The sequence below is a fragment of the Sebastes fasciatus genome, chromosome 13, assembly GCF_043250625.1.
Source record: "Sebastes fasciatus isolate fSebFas1 chromosome 13, fSebFas1.pri, whole genome shotgun sequence".
Taxonomy (NCBI): domain Eukaryota; kingdom Metazoa; phylum Chordata; class Actinopteri; order Perciformes; family Sebastidae; genus Sebastes; species Sebastes fasciatus.
The window spans coordinates 29,376,585-29,395,378 of NC_133807.1; the positions used below are offsets into that span (position 1 = coordinate 29,376,585).

At 43.9% G+C, this 18,794-nt stretch overlaps 1 protein-coding gene across 2 annotated transcripts in view; it reads left to right on the forward strand.

Moving 5' to 3' along the window:
• cep112 (centrosomal protein 112) overlaps window positions 1-18,794 on the forward strand; it is a 133,763-nt gene that overhangs the window by 4,193 nt on the left and 110,776 nt on the right. For both annotated transcript variants that reach the window (XR_012596791.1, XM_074656745.1), the window contains exons 3-8: window positions 537-727; window positions 922-1,085; window positions 9,164-9,248; window positions 12,775-12,852; window positions 16,894-16,941; window positions 17,059-17,145. Coding sequence is in view for 1 of the 2 variants with exons in the window: in XM_074656745.1 (XP_074512846.1) it covers window positions 537-727; window positions 922-1,085; window positions 9,164-9,248; window positions 12,775-12,852; window positions 16,894-16,941; window positions 17,059-17,145 (653 nt within the window). In the remaining variant the exon portion in view is untranslated. The remainder of the gene's footprint in view (window positions 1-536; window positions 728-921; window positions 1,086-9,163; window positions 9,249-12,774; window positions 12,853-16,893; window positions 16,942-17,058; window positions 17,146-18,794) is intronic.

The following is an 18,794-nucleotide window of genomic DNA, read 5'->3' on the forward strand; positions in this document are numbered from 1 at the left end:
CTTTTATATTATAAAACAGGTTTAAGTGATATATAGATACTGTGAAAGTATCAAATCACTCAATCCATGGTGAAATACACACAGAGCCCGTATTCAGAAACGTTTGAAACAAGCTGTTAGGATTTCTGTGTCCATTTGTGATGTCACAAATCTACAATATTTAGACCATTTCACAGTTTGAAATGTAAACATACTAAATGTGTCCCAGTTTATTTCCTGTTGCAGTGTATGTGAATGACATCAGCTGACAGGATGTAAACATGGACCCAGGCTGTTGCCTAGCAACGCAATTGTGTTGCCATTCCGTTGAAATGCACTTAAACGGTGTTTCAGACAGAGGGTAAATACAGGCATATTCAGACGGACAGTATGCGGAAAAATAATGTGTTTTCTTAACATTAAAGCATGTAAACATGTTCTAGTAGAAACCCAAAACACAAGCATGAACCTGAAAATGAGCATGATATGTCCCCTTTAATGTATTTAATTACCTGTAACATAATGTCCCCTGTCCCTCTCTCTTCCATTGACCTCAGAGCGCCAGGGATGTGCCATCTGGATAAAGAAGCTGTGTGACCGGTCCACATGTGGTTCAGGTCTGATAGGTCGTAAGAACCGCAACATGCATGCCCGCTTGCTCCTTCACATGCTCAAAAGAGGGGTCCTAGAGAGGCCTTTCATCAGCAAACCAGAGCCCGGCAGCCTCAAGACACTCCCTACCTACATGGTAAGAATAACTGCTCCATCGCATCATAAATATTGCTGTATTTGTAGAATGATGAACTTCAAAAATGATGTCACAGTCGAGTTTAAATGAAGAGAGGCAACGTACTCAAAGTTGGTTGCAAACAAAGATTTTAGGATGAATCTAATGCAGCTGCAACTGATCTTTATCTCCTGTCTTTGAATTTTCATTTTCAGTCCATCTACTTTGATGAACCACTGAGCGGTCGGTCCGTGGAGAACGGCAACGCACGTCTGCCTGACTGGGTGACGGGAGAGCTGGGTAGCTATCCTGAAGACAGTTTGACTGCCAGTCTGCTCAAGGACAGAGCCAGTTCCACCCCTATTGCAGCTCATCACAGGTACTATTCCACTGTACATTACCTCAGTTAAATATATATAGCTTTACCTTTAAAAACCTACCTAAATAAAACTTATCAGTTACAATTAATCATCTAGCCTTTTTTTCAAACCTATGTAAATAAACATGGTAACATGATAAGGATCTCAGCTTTATAGATTTGATCATTATTATGCACTGGTGCATGCATTGTAATGCATGTTATGTATGAACAGCAAACTGACCAGGAGCCAGAATTTATGCTATAATGGCTGGATGTGTGCAAATTGGAAATCTCCAATCTTCGACTAGATTATTATATATGGGCATATTATTTCCTATACTGTTACACCTATGAAGCTTTAATACTGATTTTTTTTTTAGATATTAAAGGATAACAACAACCTGGACCTTATTTTCCCATGTTTGTGTGTCTAAGTGACTAATGGGCACAACACATTTTGAAATTGGTCCAGTATTGAGGGAGAACGCTGCAGCCGCTAAACGAGCTGTAATGTAATAATTTCACAACCTGTTACCGTCAGCTTACGTCGACTAAACGTGCTTGTTTTTTTAACACTGACAGGCTCCGATCGTTATTATAAGTGTCTGACAACATTATGGAAAAAACCCTAAAGAGAAATTAAACCTTTTTCATACCTTCCGCTTGATCCGGTCTGTTTGTTGTTATTGTGTGTCTCGCTCGGAGAAGCCTCGTTGTGAAATGTTGCGTCGCATCCACATTGTTGAAATCACCTAAATATTCAGCCGGGACATTGGACATCTTTTAGATAACACTGAGCTACGCTTTCTGTTCTCCAACACAACAAACTCTGACAACACCGGTGTCCTGTGGCACTCCTCTCTCCAACTTGCACTAACGTTTCCACCATTGTCTTCCGGCAACAAGTCATGACACAATAGCAAACAGAAAGCGAAAGATAAGAAAAAGGTCCTTTCCATAATGTTGTCAAGCACTTATAAGAACAGTCTGAACCTGACAGTGACAAAGACAAGCACTTTTAGTGGACGTAAACTGACGGGGCCAGGTTGCCCCAAATGATTACTTTACAGCTCGTTCAGCGGCGTGCGGCTGCAGCGTTCTCCTTCAATACTGGACCAATTTCAGAAATTGTTGTCCCCATTAGTCACTTAGACACAAAAACATGGAAAAATGATGGAGCAAAGTTATCCTTTAAACCCAAACAGTATTTGTTGGAACATTTTTTCACTCTGACATTGGTCAGCTTTGCTTGTCGTGTGCATGATGTAGCTTAATTTTATTCTTCTTGGCCACAGTCCACCAATTTTTACGTTCGTCGAGTTGTGAGATGTGGTCTTGAATAATTGCTTTCCACTCACATCAGCTAGGTTTTTTTATTCCAGTGGTCACACCATGTTCAGTGTCACTTATACCCAACACGGTGACATGGGTCAAATCTGCATCTGGGGTCTATCTGAATGGGTCAACGAGGGTCAGCCAACCCTCCTCCTAACCAGGGTTGGACGCTGGTCAGAGGATGCCTGGCTTTGTTGAACTGGTGTTGAATGGAAACTAATTGAATGATACAGATGTTTAAAAGTCAACCAACCGAAAAAGAGAGCATATATACAGACAGAGGTGAAAAACTTGTAATTATCAGGTTTATCAGTGAAGTGTATGAGCTACATTGCAGACGGGAGTCCCTTCTAACAGTGAGAAGCAGGGTGACAGCTGGCAGTCAGTTATCATTGTATTGACAATGTAACTTTTCTAAGTGGAACATACTCTCATTTCTTCCTTGAAGAGTTCACAGTTGCTTATCAAAATGGCAGTGAGAAGCCCTGGCACCCCTCGCTTTTGAAATGCATCACATTTTACAGACAAAAGTCAAATATGGGCTTTCTAGTACAGTTTTATGTTCCTGGACAAATAGAGATTATTGAAAAGAGAGCTCTCCCCTTGTTCCAGCTGGTGGAAAAACATTTTGGTCAGATATAGAAGATGCTTCATAACACATAAGATATTTATCCAAGCTCTCTGTGTTGACGTCCTTTTATCAGACTGAAATTGAACTTGGCTGTGAAGCTGGATACACACGGCTTTCGTGACTGATCGTCCATCGTATTTGCTCAGCAGCGCTATCTGAAAAGCCAAAGACATTGCCAAGTTCTTGCATCAGTCTGCTTGAGCTGTCCGTTCTGACTATTTTTCAAAGAGATGCACTTCAAAACAGCATGAGAGGATGTGGAACCTCTTGTATTCTCTATCCATCTTTCTGTTATTCTCCTCTTTACACTTCCCCAGTTGTTGAACTTGAGGTCTAACCCCCACAGAGGAGAGAGGTAACTCATTAGCTTGTTTTTTAAATTGTTTGATTTCTATTCTTGTGAGCATCAACCTAAAACATAAATATATGTATTCTGGTTTTAGAAATGTGCTGCTTGATTAAAAGCCTTGACTAAAAGCTCATGTGCTACTCAGGTACACATGCACAAATCATATAAATACATATAATCATGAAACTCTTTCAGCGTGCCTCCCTAAATCATCAGTCATCCTAGTTTGCTCAGGGATATTTCCTCTGACTGCAGGCAGTTGAGGCGCTTGACAAAGCGCTGTTAGTAATGGCTCAGGGTTTTTCATTCCAATTAACAAGGAAAGGCAAATCAGAGCCCAGTGGCTTGATATGCTCATTAGCATAATAAAAAGAGAGCACTGTAAGTGTAGTAAAGAGAGCTTAATATCCACCAGGGCACCGTGCGAGAAAGAGTACAGGCCCTCTGCTGCCATATGTAATTCAGATTTTACTGTCGGGGGTTGTAGAATATTTGATTCTTAGAAACTAGTCATTAGGACTTGTCTTTAAATATTTGTCACGCTTTAACTAGCATTATGTAGCCCGTTTCCCACTCGCAGAACATATTTTAAAGGACCAGTGTGTAACATTTAAGGGGGTCTATTAGCAGAAATGGAATCACTTATCATACACTATATTATTATACTAGAAACCGTAGTTAGTGTATAATCACCTTAATCACTATAAACACTGCACCACCGTGCAGCCCCTTCCACTGTACATTCACTTGATATTCTCAAAGCCAAACTATCAAGCTATTCTCCAAATGACCTACGCTACTCTTACAACAGCTCTAGATAGGGTCAATCGCGTTTTTACATCAGCCACCGTGGTTCTTCTACACACTGCAATCTGCAACCTCACCACTAGATGCTGCCACACAATGTTACACACTGTACCTTTAATTCTGTGTTTTGAGTTTGTACCTTAAAGGTCCAGTGTGTAGGATCTGGCAGTATGTAGCGGTGAGGTGAGGAGATTGCAACCAAGTGAAGCCTCTCCTGTTTGCCAAGCGTGTTGGAGAGCTGCGCTGGCTGACGCGAAAACGTGAATGTCCCTCACTAGAGCCAGTTAAAGCAGAGCCAGTGCGTAGAATGTGTGTGTACGTGGGAAGTGAGTGGTGAAGCAAGAGAGAGAGAGCAACGGGAGCAAGTAACGTTATCGACTCTAGCCCAAGCAGGAAAAGTAAACAGAGTTTACTCTCTGTGGAGAGGACCCGCTCCCTGTGTAGATATAAACAGCTCATTCTAAGGTAACGAAAACACGACGATTCTAATTTTCAGGTGATTACACACTAAAGAAAACATACTTATTAATATTATATTGAATTTCTGCCAATAGATCCCCTAAATGTTACACACTGGTCATTTAAAATGTCAGCATACTTAAATCACTTGCGGGTAAAGTTAATGGACACGATTATGTTACAATGCTTTTTTTTTAAAGTTTATTGATGATGTTTGGATCAATTAATTAGATTCATCATAGACTGCCTTGACTTGATGTCTAGTCGTGAGGTCTTTTTACATCATTACTGACCTGTTTGTATGAAAAGGCTGCATCTGTTTGCATTATAGATACTCTAGCTTACACTACAAGTGATAGGAAACAGTGTGGCTATGTTCAGTAAGGCACAGCCCTTCCTCCCCTCGGCTCTATCTAGAGGGTGTGGATAGAGAGGGCTTTGTGGGGAACAGACTGCCGAGTACCATAGTGTCTGATTGGGATAAGACCATGAAAGACGCTCAGATCACAGGCTAACGTCCTGATGGAGAAAATTAGCCCGGGCCAAGAGTCCTTTTATGTGTCTCGCTCATTTAGATAAGATTAAATAGAAGGAACTCGTCCGACTCCCTATGATGTGGCAACGTTTGATCTCCGTCTCGCTCGCCATTAGTCAGGTGACGGGGCAGTGCTTCTTTTATAGCACGTGAAACGGTCCAATTCAAGTTTCAAGATCTAAAGGCAAAGTCGGGATGATTTTCTGATTATTTGAGTTGTTACTTCTGTTTCACACAGGAGTGTGTGGATGTGTTGTAATGCGTGTGTGTGTGTGTGTGTGTGTGTGTGTGTGTGTGTGTGTGTGTGTGTGTGTGTGTGTGTGTGTGTTGTCATCATCTAGCCTCATTAGTCCATAATGCCCTGAGCCAGTTCCACCATGCATTCCACTACTGCGGTGCTGTTCCTAATTTAGCCACAAGATAGAGCCACTGCTTTGTCTATAGCAGTAATTCAGGCAGAGGAATGCTGTGGGAAAGCAAATGCAGTCAGCGAGGGTCAAGAGATCATATGAAACAGCTTTGGTGATTAGCCAACATGTCCTCTCCGTCTTCTTATGTCACCTCGTGTTCAAAGGAGACAGATAATGATAGAGACATAAGGGAGAAAATGGTGGGTGTGGGCTGGTTTTGACATGTTGACTTGGTAATCAGCACTGTTGATGTCAGGTTCACTGCCAATGGTTAGTTTTGGCTTTATCACTTTGTATTCCTCTACTCTCCATTTTCTGATTTTTCTCTCCTTGTTTTTCTCTCGTCTCTTCCTCTAACTTCTGTTGTCCATGTGTGTGCTTTTCATCCACATGTGAAAACTTTTAACCCCCCTCTCCCCTCTCCCTCCTCTACTTGTTTTTCTGTGACAATAACATTGTCCTTATATTGGCAGCAGTCAGCCATTGATGCCGGTATAAACGCCTCACGTCTCTCACTCCACTGATATTGCCTCCAGGTGGTTTTGGGTTATGGTGGAGGGAGTGCAGGGGCAGAGGGATGTTTGCGTCCCAAGGTCAGACGGCCTTCCTGAGGGTGCCCGAGGCTGAGACCCGGGCCCACTGGCTCTGCACCTGGAGGTCAGGCCGGGGTATGGATGTCAGGCTGCTTTAATCAGCCGAGCTGCAGCTTCTGAGGCTCTACATGGTGTTCTCATTTTCTCCTGTGTGTGCACGCGTGTGCACGCGTGTGCACGCGTGTGCACGTGTGTGTGGGTGTGTGTGGGTGTGTGTGTGTGGCTCTGGCCTGACTTGCCACTGCTTTGATCTCTGGGCCTCAGACTCCAGACACATCTGATTCAATTATCCTCATCCACCTGTTGACTTAGAGGCCCAAGATTGCAGAGCTTGGCCCCCTTATCCAAGTTTCATGGCTGCATGTGTTCGTGCATGTGCATGCAGGTGTGTGTGTGAGCACATGCACATGCACAGACAAACCCTTATGTGAGAGAGAGAGAGAGAGAGAGAGAGAGAGAGAGAGAGAGTGAGTGAATACACGAAAGCTGAAGTCTGCAGGGTTTTATTTGAATTTTTTGTCATAATTAATTATAAATTAGTGAGACAATACTAAATATTATTGCAAAAGTCTTTTCCTGTGATTTTTTTCCTTTTTAATTTTAGTCATTTAAAGGGATAGTTCGGGTCTTTTGTAATGGGTTGTATGAGGTACTTATTCATAGTCAGTGTATTAGCTACAGTAGGTGACGGTTGGCACGACCCCAGCTTGGAGAAGCCGACAGGAGTTACCACAAAGGGGCAAAGCAATGTACTGCTGTGGACGGGGCCGGCAGCAAAACGTATTTTAGCCACCTAAAAGAATCAATATCAGTTTAAGTGTACGCTATATTTCGAATGTTTTCACCACTTTACCTCGCCGTCAGACAGTTATCCAGTCTATGTTTACGGCGTGGAACTGAAGCCGTTATCTATGCTCTCGCCAAAGCAACCAGACTGTCTGACGGGTAGGTAAAGCGCTGAAAATATTCTAAATATATCATACACTTAAACTGATATTGATTCTTTTAGGTGGCTGAAAAATGTTTTGCTGCTGCCCCCGTCCAGTGTATTGCTTTGCTCCCGTGCCCGTACTCATGTCTGTTTCTCCAAACTGGGGGCGTGCCGACCTTCGTCTAATGCAGGTAATACACTGACTATGGATAATTACCTCATACAGCATTCCCACTTCAAAACACCTGTACTATCCCTTTAATACTGGCCCTCAGAGGAACTGTATGTATACCTCAGTTATTTCTGCCCACCCATTGTAACTGATGTGCATCAGCACTTGGAGATGGTGCTCGGGTCATGCATTAATAACACCTTATTTACAACACATGGCATGGCACTGAGAGACTTCCTGGTGTGTAAATGGACATCACGCTTCCGCCGCTGCCCCATAACATCCACCATCCATGTACAGAAGCACAATGTAATTATTACATATTAGTATACAGGGCTCCAGAACTCAGTGCAGCTTTAAGAGTGGGTATTGTAATTCTTCAGGCCACTGTTCACTCTTTAAATGAATTAATCATGAAAAAAACAACCAACAAACAAACCTTGCTCAATAAGAGCCTGTCTTCTCACTGAGGTGTTCCCCCTGAGCAAAACTCTGGTGCATTTGAAGATATTCTTTCTACGATCTGACCTGTAATCATAATTTATGTCCTTATTATGTAACAAAGATCAGGTTTATTTTAGTTCAGCTAAGCTTTCTTTAATCAGGATCTGTCGTTGAGATCAAAATCTCTTTTACGAGACATATCTATAAGAGAGAACAAAATACATTTGTACAACATCACAACACATCACACACACTAAAGTGGCCACAAATATTATTAAAAACATCAGCAATAGGAACATTTATGTCTCAGAGGAACTCTGATTCTTATAGGGAAATAATTAGACTATAAACGTACTATCTGAATGTCATTTTTAAAGCTTTTGCAGCACATAAAGGTAAAATCTCATAACAACTAATAGCAATAATTTAGCCAGCCTTCCGCTCTTTACTTAGTGCTGTGAAATAGCTAGTAGGTAGAATACCGACATAAACTGTGCTAACATTTACTCAGTCAACAAACACAGTTGCAAGAAGTATTAATATTGCATCAGTGTTCCCTAAATGAGGGGATTTGAGGTACACGATACACATTACAAAGGCGACTCTGCTTGCACAGATATCCTTCCAGTTCTATATTCAGCCGTCTTTCCAGAAACCTCACAGCGTTGGTGCTTTCCTCGACCGAGATAACACTGCCTGTGACAAATGAGGTTCAAAAATTCTCAATACCAGGAATCCTAAAAAAAAAGAAGATTACATGGGAGAAAAAGAGCGCCCACAGGCTCCATGTTGGGAGTGAGAAACAGTGCCCTCTAGAACGCCATTTGAAGTCTCTATTAGATGACAGCGATTTTTTTTTTCCTTCATTGTTGTCCTACATCTTCCCGTCTCCTTTCACATCTTCATTCAATTAGCATTAGCGGGCCATTAGTGTCTCATGTGCCTGCGCTTAATGAGATAGTGAGCTCAGTTATGCCTTTGTGTGTGTGCGCGCGCGAGATAGAGAGAGAGCGTAGTAAGAATGATAAGTGTGTGTGTGTGTTTGTGTGCCAATGAATATAAGCAGTTTCCCTGTTAAGCTCCTTGTTTAAACCAGGATGGACACGACATGATGAGACAATGATTGAGGTGGATGATTATAAAAGGATTGTACAAGCCCATAGGCTGGTGCCCCGTGGGCCGTCCGTGGAAACAAAGTGATGTATAGCAGAGACGTTTATTGTTCAGATGGGATGAAATGCAGACCACAAACCATGCAACCAATGCCAGATGTTGATCCGTGTAAATAGCGAGGCAGGCTGCCTACGCAAGCACATTCATATGCAAACAGAGGGACAAAAGCAGACTCCAGAGACATGCACACACTCACGTACTGTACTGTAGGTTAGCCTCTCACATTTTTCTTTCTGTTTCTCTCTCTTGTCTTCCAGGAGAAGGCTGTATGAGGAAAAGACCACATCACAACCCGTGTCCTCCAGTCCACTGAAACAGTCACCCAGATATGATGCCAGGATGGTGAGTTCATCACCATGTTTCAGACTGTCAGCCACACCTCTGGACTTAAATACATATTTGTCCTCTTACCTGTAGAGCTATTTATCAATCTTGATTGTTTTGTTGTGAGTTCACAAGTGTTGGCGATATCGGCCGTAGAGATGTTTGCCTTCTCTCCAATATAATGGAACTAGATGGCACTCTAATGCTCAAAGCGCCAAAAAAAAAATGCATTTGAAAAACTCCAGAAATCATGACCCGGTTACTGAAGATAATCAACAGACTTTGTGGAGAGCAGTTTCATGTAGGAGCCAACTAACCTGACCCGTCAGATGGTCTGTTTCACAGAACTATCTGAGAAGTCGTCATTGGAACCTGTTTGAAAAAGGGCAGGCACTTTCAAACAAATACTTGGCAGGTGATTGGATGAACCATCTGTCAATCAAACTCTTGCCGAAGCCAGTCGGAAGAAGAGCGGAAACATGTTTTCCATCGAGAAAAGCCTTCAGTTCCGTTCTTTGCTCTTTTTTCAATGAAGAAATCCTCTCCAGTTCTGATATAACTGGTGTTATTGCAGCTACGCTAACCTCTTCAGGAGCCGCCATTGTTGTTTAGAATGAACAGTCGCTTCTCCGTGTTGTCACACACACCTAAACCACGCCCGTAGCTCCTCACAGGACGCTGATCTGGCTTTTCTGGACACAAACATATTACTTGAAGCCTGACAAGATGGATTTTTGGGTGATATGTGATCCTGCGATTCTCGCGTGATCTCGTGACATCGTGAGAATCCAACTGCTGTACAAGGTAACCTGCCAACTGTATCACTGCGCAGAAGAAAGCGTGCATCTATACTGGATACTGCTAGCTCACCTAACACCACTGAGCTAGCTAACATTACAGCTCAGCCGAGGAGGACGCCGTAAATGTTTACATCTCAAGCTGTCCCAAGCCTCTTGCCCATGAGTAGATGCACAGCTTCCTTCTACGCGGTGACATGGTTGGCTGGTGTAGTTCAGTAGAAAGAAAATAGTTCCACATGAACCTGCTCCCAACTAGGTCTGTGGATTATCTTGAGTAACCGGGTCATGATTTCTGGAAAGAGATGTTGCTGCTGTGTTTTTCAAATGTATGTTTTTGGCGCTTTGAGCACCACAAGCCGAGCGCCATCTAGTTCTAATATACTGGAGAGAACGCACACATACGGGCAATATCTCCAACACTCGGCAACTCACTCTTAAACAATCTAGATTGATGAATAGCCCCGCAGGTAAGAGGAAAAATCTGTGTTTTTGTTTCTGGGGTGAACTGTCCCTTTTACGATTCAACATGTTGGGTTTTCAGATTTATAGGTAGCTGTGATGACACATTGAAATATTAACCAGCAAACCCGCTGGTGCCAATACAAATAGTAGCCACAATGTTTTGCTTTCTTCTTTAATGTGGACCAATTTGGAAATTCCTGAACTCATTTCCCCATGAAGCCGGAGGAAATTCCCCGAACTCATAAGTTGCTGCTGGTTCATGCAACAAAAATGGAGCTAATGGTTGGGATCACAATACATTTGACGGTAACATACACTCAGCCGCCAATGTGCTAGGTGCACCTAGCTGAAACGTACCTCTTTAGAGAGGTGTTTGATTCAACTGTATGTTGGAGGTTTGCCGTGCTGTTGAATTATATTGCGTTATGCTGAGAGATGTTTCTGTCATGTTGTCTAATGATTTTGATATAAGTGGGGTGGCACCTCAAATAATTCAACAGCACCAGAATGACAGCCATCAAAATGATCAAAATGATTAAATGAATGTCTGGTTCATACTACACAATATTTGTGTCCGTTATGATGGTGACTATGTCAGATTAGGCGATTGAAAGTCATAAATTCTTGTCGTGACTTGGCCAAGAGACATGACAGACTGCACGTCGGTCCTCGACCAATCATCGCTGTTTATCTTTCCCAATGTGCGTGATGTCATCAGGAGGGAAGCGTGATGCTAATGGCAATAGTGGCAGATTGCTCTGTGACGGTGCACGTCGTGGAAGGCAAAAAAAAATCAAACATGCTAGACTCTGTCGTGAGGCGTCCTAGGTGCGGCGTGGGTTGTCTACTATGACACACTACACAGGATAAAATGATAGATTGTCGCGCACAACACTCATTGTCGTTCCCAATCCGAGCCGACACCCTGTGACGGCCGTGTCGGGCTATAATCTGGCTGATATCGTGTAGGCTGAAACAGCCATGAAACTGAACATTATAACCTTCATGACGGTAGGATGTGTTGCAGGGCTGTTGTGTTAGACTGCATTAGTTTTAGCTAGACGTGCCTAATAAACTGCCAAATGAGTGTATTTAGGTTGAATCTGAGCCCACATCAAAACAACTCATGAAGTCAGACGATTTAACAATCTCCCCCAAAATGATCACAACTCTTCAAACCAACAGGAGGAACACAGCACAGACAGAAATCTGCATGTAAAATAAAGAAAAATGTTTGCAAAGAAATTGTGTGTTCATTTCGAAGAATAAGTTGATTGAGAAATATGTTTTCAGGGCCTTTTAATGCGTCATCAAAACCTCATGAATCTACTGTACGTGCTCATGGTGAAAGCCAATGTACATTCAACTGCTTGTCATCTGCGGCCAAAAGCATTTGAGGCCATTCATACTTATCAGTGTTTAACACAATGCGTTGAATTCCTGGTTTGACACAGAGACTGTGACACGCTGCTTTGAACAGCCAGTGACCCGCATACTCAGCATTCCTAGATATTGAAATGAAACATTTGCTCTGTTTGTTCGAGGGCGAGGCTCTGGGACCTTAATGCCTTTTTAATCAGAAGGGGCATTTAATCCCGAGCTATTCATTCAGCGATTTCTCTGTCAGTGCAGTTCCGCTGAGGTACACCCAAGGTCCACACTACTTCACCAGATCCTAATCAAATCCAACAACATCTCTCCTTTCCCTATCGCTCTCTCAGCTTTATTAGATATTTCCCTCCATTTCAACCTCGCTGCCCAACCTCGACTTGAGTAAACTGAGCTTGTATCAACAGAACCCCTGGAAGCATTCGAATTATACTGCATAAAACAAATCCGGAGGCCCGTTGTAACAAAAGGCCGGGGAAAACAAGGATGACAGGCAGTTTTAGCTGCATGTGCCCCCCTCTTGTGGAATTTACAGCGTGACGGAAATGATGTGGAACTGCCAAACATCTGGAGTGCTGTATGTGAGAGCGAGAGGGTGCGAGGGAGCAAAGGGTGGAGAGATGGAGATAACGAGGGAGCAGAAAGCTGTTAGTGTGGGAGGAGAACACATGTGGGTGTACTGTATGTCTGTAAGCTTTTAAAGAACCCTTTTGTTGTTGCCAAGAGAGGAATTATGTTGTGTCAAAATGATAGCCTCGATCACTGTCTGCTGTACGCTTCCTCGGGCCAAACTGCCAATCAAAGAAATCATTTAAATTCCCTCCTCTAATTTATAACACTTAATGTACGTGTTGTTTTTTGCTGTTTACACACTCACGCTTTTTCCTCCTCAGGTGGATGCGGGGCTGAAGGCAGATCTGTCTCCCGATGACAGTGACCTGGAGGCTCGTCTCAACAGCTGGAACCTGGGGGTGAGTCCAGGGGCACGCCGCGAGCTGCTCGGTTACACGCAGCTGTCAGTACGCTGCAGCTCACATCCACGGTGACAGTGAATCTGATCGCTTGAGCTCACGGGTACATCCAAAGGCCCCGACGCACCAAGCCGACGGTCTGTCAGTCTGCCCGTGTCGGAGGCTTTTCGGGCCGATTCGGCATGTTGAATCGCCGGCGGAGCCCGTCGGTGAGAGAGATAACTCTGATTGGCTGTTCAGCTTTAGCGAATCAGTGCACGAGAAGAGAAACGGACGTGAGGAAAGCAAAGAGGCCTCTTCTTATTTTACATCTTCATCCTATCCGATTATTCCAATACACAGATAACAACGACTTGTATATCCCAAGGAGGGTGAAAAGAGGAGAGGTCACGCGTCAACGCGTCATATCTTTGGGGTACAACTAGGACTGCACAATTATGGGCTAAATGATAATCATGATTATTTTGATTAATATTGAGATCACGATTATTCATCGATTTAGGAAGTCATATTTCTTTCTCTATTATCTATTATATTTTGCTGTGAAAACTTCTCCTTCAAACAACTGGATTTATTCAAGTTTCTCGACAAAAACTACATTTTACAAGATTACATTTGAACACATCATGATAATGTTATAATTTACCATCGCCCAGTACTCATTCTTACTGAGTAGAAAAGAAATTGAATATATATGAGACTGCTGAAAACTGTCCGGCTTCAACCGGCTGCTGTTTACGAAGTGCTTGATTTAGGCAGCGGAGTTTTCTATGAGCGGAGCATTTGAAACGTCAACATCGCAGTCGATCTTGTTCATTTAATTGTGGGAAGCCAAAATCGTGACCACGATTAATATTCGATTGATTGTGCAGACCCAGGTACACCACATGCGCGGTAAAATCTGGCCTGCGCTCGCTGAAAGTGAGCCAATCGCAACGCACGACCGCAGCTCCAGTTGCACTGTGCGTGTGTTCTACCCCACACGGTAAGACCCGTGTCCCAGCCTCTTTCAATAGGCCTCTTTCAATACGCTTGCTGTTGTGGAGAGCTTTTTCCTCTCACACAGGCGCAGAATGTCCGCGCTAACTGGCCGTCGGCTGTAGTCTTTGCCGTGTGTTCAAATGCAACTTGTCGGCCAAGACAAAGGTGACGCAACTGTCGGCTTTCATCGCCACTAGTTCTTTAATGTCGGCTTGGTGTGTCTGGGCCTTAAGTCAATAGGGCAGTGATGCTGAGCTGTATTAATTACACACTGCTAAACAACAGGTATGAAAACCCTTTCACCTATGTCCTCTTGAAACCACTTCCTTTAGGCAGCTCGTTGCTATTGTAGGATGTGAGGGTTGGATGAGGAGTGGGAGAAGGGTTGTGTAAACTGAGCATTTGAAGATGTGTGCGCCTCTCTTATCTGCTCTGTCTGGAGTGCCCCAGGCCAGGGCTTGATAAGCACTCTGCCCTCATGTCTTTTACTCCCTTATTTATTCCCTATCTCCTCACCAGCATGACCCACAGTCTCTCTTTTTTCTTTCCCTTGTCGCCTCTGTCCTCTCTCCCACTTTACTCACACAGTGATGTGTTCCTCAGCACAGCCCCTCTCTTTCTTCTCTTTCTCTTAACTGTTTCTCTCTGTTCAACAATCCTATCTTTCGCCCTCTCCGGCACTTTCTCCCTTCTGTCCGTCTTTCTCCGACTCTCTCCACGTTACTCTCCCTCACTCTTTCAATTCCAGGGTAATCTGAGGTATCTATCAGCAGACGTGAGGCCGTGCACTGCCCCGCTCTGCGCTCGTCTGTGTTGTGACGCTGATAAGAAGCATTGCTTGGCAACGCTCCCCCAAGCCTGCATCTTTCAAATCAACAGATGTTCCTTCACACACACACACAAACCCCCCTTCAAGTTTACAGAAGTTTTATAGATGCACTGCTTCAAAGCGCCCAGCTCCTCCGAAATTTCAGCACAGCCAAGCGTCGCACTATCTAGAACATCTTTAGCTTTGCTTTAGATGTTCTGAAGCAGTCCATATCGGTTTGTTCTTTTCACCTCTAACGTAATAAAGTCTGTGTAGTCAGCATGGTGGCCATACTGGACACTAGACGGCAGATTGCTTCAGACTCCGATAGGAGTTCCTTAAAGAGACACAAAACCTGAGTCAGCTGGACCGGCATCTGTTTCATCTTTCAGTTAGTCTGTGGCTTGTGTGCGTGAGTTGTATCTCTAATGGGAGTTGAGAGTTAGGTGTAGCATACACTGACCTGCAGTGAAGAAAAAGCATGAGGACAAGAGAAAATTGCGTAAAACCTTGACCTATTTCTTCATACAGAATTCAATGGTAGCTCCCGCCACTTGGCCATCCATTGTCTGCGGTTGAATGGGTTCGCTGACGGCTTGCTCAACGCTAGTCCGAAACTCAGAAGCCATCAATCAGCGTGTGTTTGTTTGGCCGGAGAGCCGGGCCTTGTGATGTGGAAGCGTCGCTCCTCTTCTGCGTCCGTCCATCCATCCACGTCAGGTTCCAATGACACAGGACGCCACGCCAGCTGCGAGGCTGGACAAACATGTGTGCACACAGGAGCATGTGTGTGGGCATGCAGAATTAGAGCGTGCGCAAAACCCAAGTTTAGTATCGCACTGTGCCAGCATTACACCACAGCATTTAGTCTACACGTCTTCCTTGCCCTGTGGGCCGTGCTCAATCAAATCTGATGACTGGCTGTCTGCGGGTATAAAAAGAAATCCCATTCTTGTTTTCAGCCTGGGCACTAGTTTAGAGGGATATTGATTGATTCATCACTCGGTAAATATGGATTTTTTTTCTCTTTTTTTTTTTAGCCAGTGCCAAATTTAAGTAGCAATTCATCACACATCATGGCACGCACCATTGATGCTGCTCTGCAGACTATATTGAGTGGTCTGTTCTTGTGCATGTGTCTCTCTCTCTCTGCGTGTGCATGTATTACAGTTCACAGCCGGATGTCTCCTTTTGTTGAGAGCTTATAGCATGTCAGCTAACAAAATGTCTGACCTGTTTTTACCTGCATCACGTCTAAGTCGGGAGGCGGGAGCTGCTTTCATCTATTTCACATGTCACCCTGCTCACCCTGAAGCAACAGCTTGTGACTTTATCCTCGTACTGTAACCATTTTTGTCCCACGCTTTGAGGCTCTGTTCACTCATCTTCCATTCATTCTGGATCGGCTTTGTGTGGGTTGTGCCACCTCGCAACATTAAATCCTTTTTTTTTTATTATCCCACGCCACCCTCCTCTTCTTCTTCTTCCTCCTCCTCCTTTGACTCGTCCTCCTTGTTCTCCACCTTCATCCCCATGTTGAAGAGATTAGCAACAGAACTGTTTACCAGGCGTCATCGCTGTCATCTCCAAAGTCAGCTCCACTGCTTTTGAAAGGTCGTGATCTTGCCGCCAGTTAGCGGCCCCTATAGACCGCCTCAGTGCATGACAGAGAAACGCTGTATGATAGTGTGAGTTCACAGGAAAATAATGGGGTCATAAACAAACAAACGTCAAATAGTAGAAGGAACATAGCAGGTTGTCAACACAGAGATTCTTTTACAGTTTACAGTTAGTGAGCTGTACTGATGCAACGCTGCAAAGTCATTTGGACTGCTCAGGTAGTTTAGCAGCTCAACTCGTGTGTTTCATATTATAATCAAAGGACATGCCGTGTCAGTGTTTGGCAAGGATGTATACACATTTGTCTCCATGTGACGGTAAACGGACCGGGGATAGCTTACAGATTAGTGGTCCCGAGTGTTGACAAAAAGGGCCGCGTCGGGACAGCAAAGAGGGGCTGAGAGCGGAAACCAAGCCGGCCACACACACAATGCCTTGAAGTAGCCCGACGCGTTCTGTCTTTCTAAACAGACAAGAGTTGACGGAAGAGACTCCGGCCGCAGCAACAAGCTTTTGATGTGTTCCCCGTATTGTTTATGACAAACTGAGGGCGGAGGTTAGATTCTTTGTTTGGCTTTGTTAGGAGGAGAAGAAGAAAAAGAGGTCTAACGTTTTTCTATTTGCTCTTTCAGATTGAAAACCCCAGGTATTTGCGAGAGAATCCCATTCCCTTGTCTCCGGTAAGTTGACAAGGGGTCTCTTGTGTTTTTGTTTTTTATTGTTACGTAGACTAAAGTGCTGTCTTTGAACTCCTCAGTCACCTCATCATCTAATCTCGCTCCTCTTTATCTCTATAGATTTTCAAGCAAAGCTTTGGGAGGAACGGCACCTTGGCTGATGATCAGGGCTCACAGCCTGCACAGAGCAAGGAGGCATACACCACAGTAAGAGCCCTTCGCAAACCCTGACAGTACCGAAAAGCTTCTATGTGTGATAAATATCAGAGTCCTTTAATGATTCTCTTTGTATATCCTAAGGCAGGGCATGATATTTTAAAGACTGCCCTTTATGTCCATCCCAGTAAGCCTAAAGCCTTGCCGCTCACTATTCAGTGAGCTCAGCATTTGTATGGAAGCAAGTGTTGAACACATACACAAGTTAAAGCTCCCTTGACTGCTTTATGGCCCCCACAGCCATGTACATACATCTTTGTGCATAGTTTGTATTGTTGAAATGGCCGAGGCGAGCGCTCCTCTTAGAAGACAAAAATAATGCCGGCTCCCAGTGATGACAGTTTTTTCCTTATGTGGATTTAAGCTGAAAATCCCATTCTGAAAGCATGCTTTGAAGTCCCCTCTGCCCCTCCCCACCACCACCACTCATTCCCCTCCACCGTCGGCCTTTACCCGCACTGTTAAATATAAAACTGAGCATGACTTGGCTGTAATAGCCGCGGCTTTTCATGTCTGCTTGGGGAAAAAGCGCTCCAGTCAGTTAGACGGGCTTCACCGGGAGAGGCCTGGAGAATGGAGGGAGAAAGGGGGAAGGATATGAGACGTGATGGACAACAATGGTCCTCCTTATTGACCTGTCATAACAAAGATCTGTTTTCGATTCACATGCATGGACACACACGCACACACTCCTCCGTACGCATCCAGCCAGTCGGCCGGTCTACCTGTGGGTTGATATTGAGTGTAGCAACACCAATGCGAAAACATTAAAGCAACGTCTCATGCTGTTTGATCCTGCCTCAGACTAGCTGACTGGCTACATACAGCAGTGTGTGGTGGGAATATGAATTTATCACATCTCAGAAGACCATATTTATCCTCCACACCAACTTTACTTTGATACACACAGAGTTACCAATTTATAAGTTACACCAGTACAATCTACAATAATGCAATCCAATTCAAAAGCCCTGCAATAACGTGTGTGGAGCTTGTTATGTTCAGTTCATCTTAAAGGATAACTTCCGTATTTTTCAACCTATTTTCTCATGTTTTTGTGTCTAAGTGACTAACGGGGACAGCACTTTTTGAAATTGGTCCAGTATGGAGGGAGAACGCTGCTAAACGGTCTGTAATGTAATCATTTGGGGCAACCTGGTACTGTCAGTTTACGTCCACAAAAATAGCTTGTTTTTTGAAAAAGGTTTTATTTCTCTGTAGGGTCCTTTCCATAATGTTGTCAGACACACAATCTGAGCCTGTCAGTGGCAAAAACAAGCACTTTTATTGGACGTAAACTGACGGTGCCAGGTTGCCCCAAAATATCGCATTACAGCTTGTTTAGCGACTGCCGGCTGCAGCGTTCTCCCTCAATACTGGCCCCAATTTCAAAAAGTGTCGTCCCCCTTCAGTTTGAAAAATACCGAATTTATTATACCCCTGTTGGCGTGTCACACTTTCGTTTCCGGAGCAGAACTCTTTAGCAGAAACGATTAACTTAGGAACTTCAAATTTGGTATGATGGTTGACAGTGTGGTCTAGTTGTCCCTTTTGAGGGTTAGAAGTCCAGGGTGCCCAAGATTTTTGAAATGTTTCCAAAAGTGCAAAACCTTTGGCCCTACTTTAGTAGGGATCAAGCA